This window comes from Electrona antarctica (genome assembly GCF_951216825.1).
Source record: "Electrona antarctica genome assembly, chromosome: 6".
Classification (NCBI taxonomy): Eukaryota; Metazoa; Chordata; class Actinopteri; order Myctophiformes; family Myctophidae; genus Electrona; species Electrona antarctica.
The window spans coordinates 32,350,841-32,353,340 of NC_136811.1; the positions used below are offsets into that span (position 1 = coordinate 32,350,841).

The 2,500-nt window shown below is 45.8% G+C and overlaps 1 protein-coding gene across 5 annotated transcripts in view; it reads left to right on the forward strand.

The window, feature by feature from the left end:
* cspg5a (chondroitin sulfate proteoglycan 5a) overlaps positions 1-2,500 on the forward strand; it is a 37,782-nt gene that overhangs the window by 27,019 nt on the left and 8,263 nt on the right. For 2 of the 5 annotated variants that reach the window (XM_079503916.1, XM_079503918.1), the window contains exon 4: positions 1,719-1,797. In XM_079503916.1, coding sequence (XP_079360042.1) covers positions 1,719-1,797 — 79 coding nt within the window. Of the gene's footprint in view, positions 1-1,718; positions 1,876-2,500 lie in introns of all 5 variants that reach the window. The other 3 variants (XM_079503917.1, XM_079503919.1, XM_079503915.1) reach the window with 2 other exon arrangements.

Genomic DNA, 2,500 nt, shown 5'->3' on the forward strand with positions numbered 1-2,500 from the left:
TTGTTTACACTCTCAGTTATATTGACACTGGATTTGACTGTGGATGAACAGATGTTTAGGCTCTTGAATAAAACGTGGTGGGGAAGAGAAAGAGAGAGGAGGGATATAGAGGCCAGCCGCCAGAGAGAGTGCTTGGTGTTTCAAACTGCTAGAGAGAGAGAGAGAGAGACACACACACACACACACACACACACACACACACACACACACACACACACACACACACACACACACACACACACACACACACACATGGGGGCATGCATACCTTTTCTTTCTCTTCTTTTCTTTCTTCAGAATTCAATATTAGAGAGAAAGGTTAAGTATAATGAAGATTGAGGGTGATAAAAAAGAGCCTGGAGGAATAGGTGTCATTGGAAAAACAAATGAAGGGAGGAGGTGGGAAAGGGAAGCTGAGACATCTTGCTGTTTCTGTTGGTTCTCAGGATGAACTTTATGTCCCTTTGAGAGGGAGAAGAAAGGAAGACATTCAAACCCAAGTGGAGATCCCATGGTCTGCATTGCGTGTCGAGATAAAATCAGCAAATGTATCTGTTCTGTTTATGCATTTGTTTAGTTGTGTTGTGTGCGTGCGTGTGCGTGCGTGCGTGTGTGCATGGGTGCGTATGTGTGCGTGAGATCCAAGTCTGTCTTGATATCATTTGGTTCAGTGTTAGACACAGCAATTCAAATGCTAGAGTAGATTAAACATATAGTCAAATGAATGTGTTTGTGGGCTTGAATCAGAATCCATGTACATCACGTCACATTCATGGGTTAATTAGAAATAGTTGTTTTTGTTTTCCCATTTAAATTTTGTTGCATCACAGATAATATGTTTTTGCACAATACAATCCTGCGTGTGAACAATGTGCTGCTAAATAACACTATACAGTATGTGACTGTTTTGTCTGTTTGCTGCTTCACAAACAGAGACAGACATACACTTGGCATCTAACTAACACTGTTGTCTTGCTTTTTCTCCCCTCTCCCCCCTTTTTTCTCCCCGAAAATCTTTTTCTTCTCATCTGTGCTTTTGTTCCTTTATTTTTCCTGATGATTCCTAAAAATGTGTCTTCTCTTCCGCTCTGATCCCTCCAACCTCTCTTCTTTTGTCCCATTGCATCATCCCATTGTGCCTCTCTTTCTCACTCCATTACTACACCCTACCTCCTCTCTTTTCCCCTCGTCATTCACTTGTTCATCCTTTGATCTCGGTGTTCGTGTTTTCCCCTTTTTATCTTTACCTGATGGAACCTCCTTTTGTTCCCTGCCAATGTCACCCTCTCTCCCAACCTCCTTTCCGTGTGTGTCCCCCTTCCGTCCCTTCCGTCCCTTTCGTCCCTCCCATTCTCCACTTCTTCTTGCTCTCTGCATCTGATCCCGACCTCTTTTCTTGTGTCCTTTCTCTTATCTCTTTTCTCTCCCTCTTTTTCTATCTCGTCCCCTCCCTCCCTGCTCCCTCCTCTCCAAAACTCCACACCACCCTCGCTCCCTTTCTTTCCTCCTATTGCGGAACGCCTTCTCTTCTTCTGCCTCTGAATGTTTGCCATTTCTCTCTATCAAACCCGCCGTCCTCTCTCCCATCCTCTCTCTGCACCTCATCTCTTCTCTTCTGTCTTCCCATGTGACCAACTCCTCATCCTCTCTCTTACTATCTGCCAACATCCTTCTTCTCCCTCCCACCCCCCTCCCCCACCCCGTCCATCGGCTCCCAGCAGTAAGTACCGACCAACATCGGAGGCACACAATGATAATTTCTCGCTGTCCACCATCGCTGAGGGCTCCCATCCAAATGTAAGGAAACTGTGCGACACTCCTCCTAACGTCCCCCATGCCCGTGCTTTGGCTTACTATGATAACATTATCTGTCAGGTAACGTGGTTCTCTCTCACCCCTATTTCCACCTTTTTTTCCTACTTCCGCATGGGCATGAGTGTTCCCTCTCTCCAGGGGTGTGAATGCAAAGGGAGGGGGAGCACAGAGCGAGGAGGGGAGCTCTCTCTCCATCTGTCTGTCAGGTCTGAAGCTGGGAGGATAAAGGTCTGAGACGTGTTGTAAAGCTTGTAGATCTGCAATTGACAGCAACACGCAACCATGAGTAACGAGCCCTCAATGTAGTCATTAAATACACTACACAGGTCGGGATAACGTGTTCTTTTCACGCACTACGTCCGGCCGGGGAAACTCCCCCCTGTCAGGTGAAAAGAAGCAGCTTGGACTCCTCATGCATAGAAGGAAGCATGAAGTCAGTCCGCTGCCCCCCCCCCAGGTTGGCAGAGAAAGTGTAGCGCCCAGGATTACATTAGTAACACTAATTGACACTGGTGAAAAAATGGGTTGCAAAATCGTGGAATAAATGTTTTTTTAAAATAGTAAATAAATATACTAGACAGTAAAATCCTGAGTGTTCAGTTATCTCTGAACACATGCACATGTACATTATGTGCACAGTTATTCGCACATGTTCTGTTGAGTGAGCACGTACTGCCTGTTACCA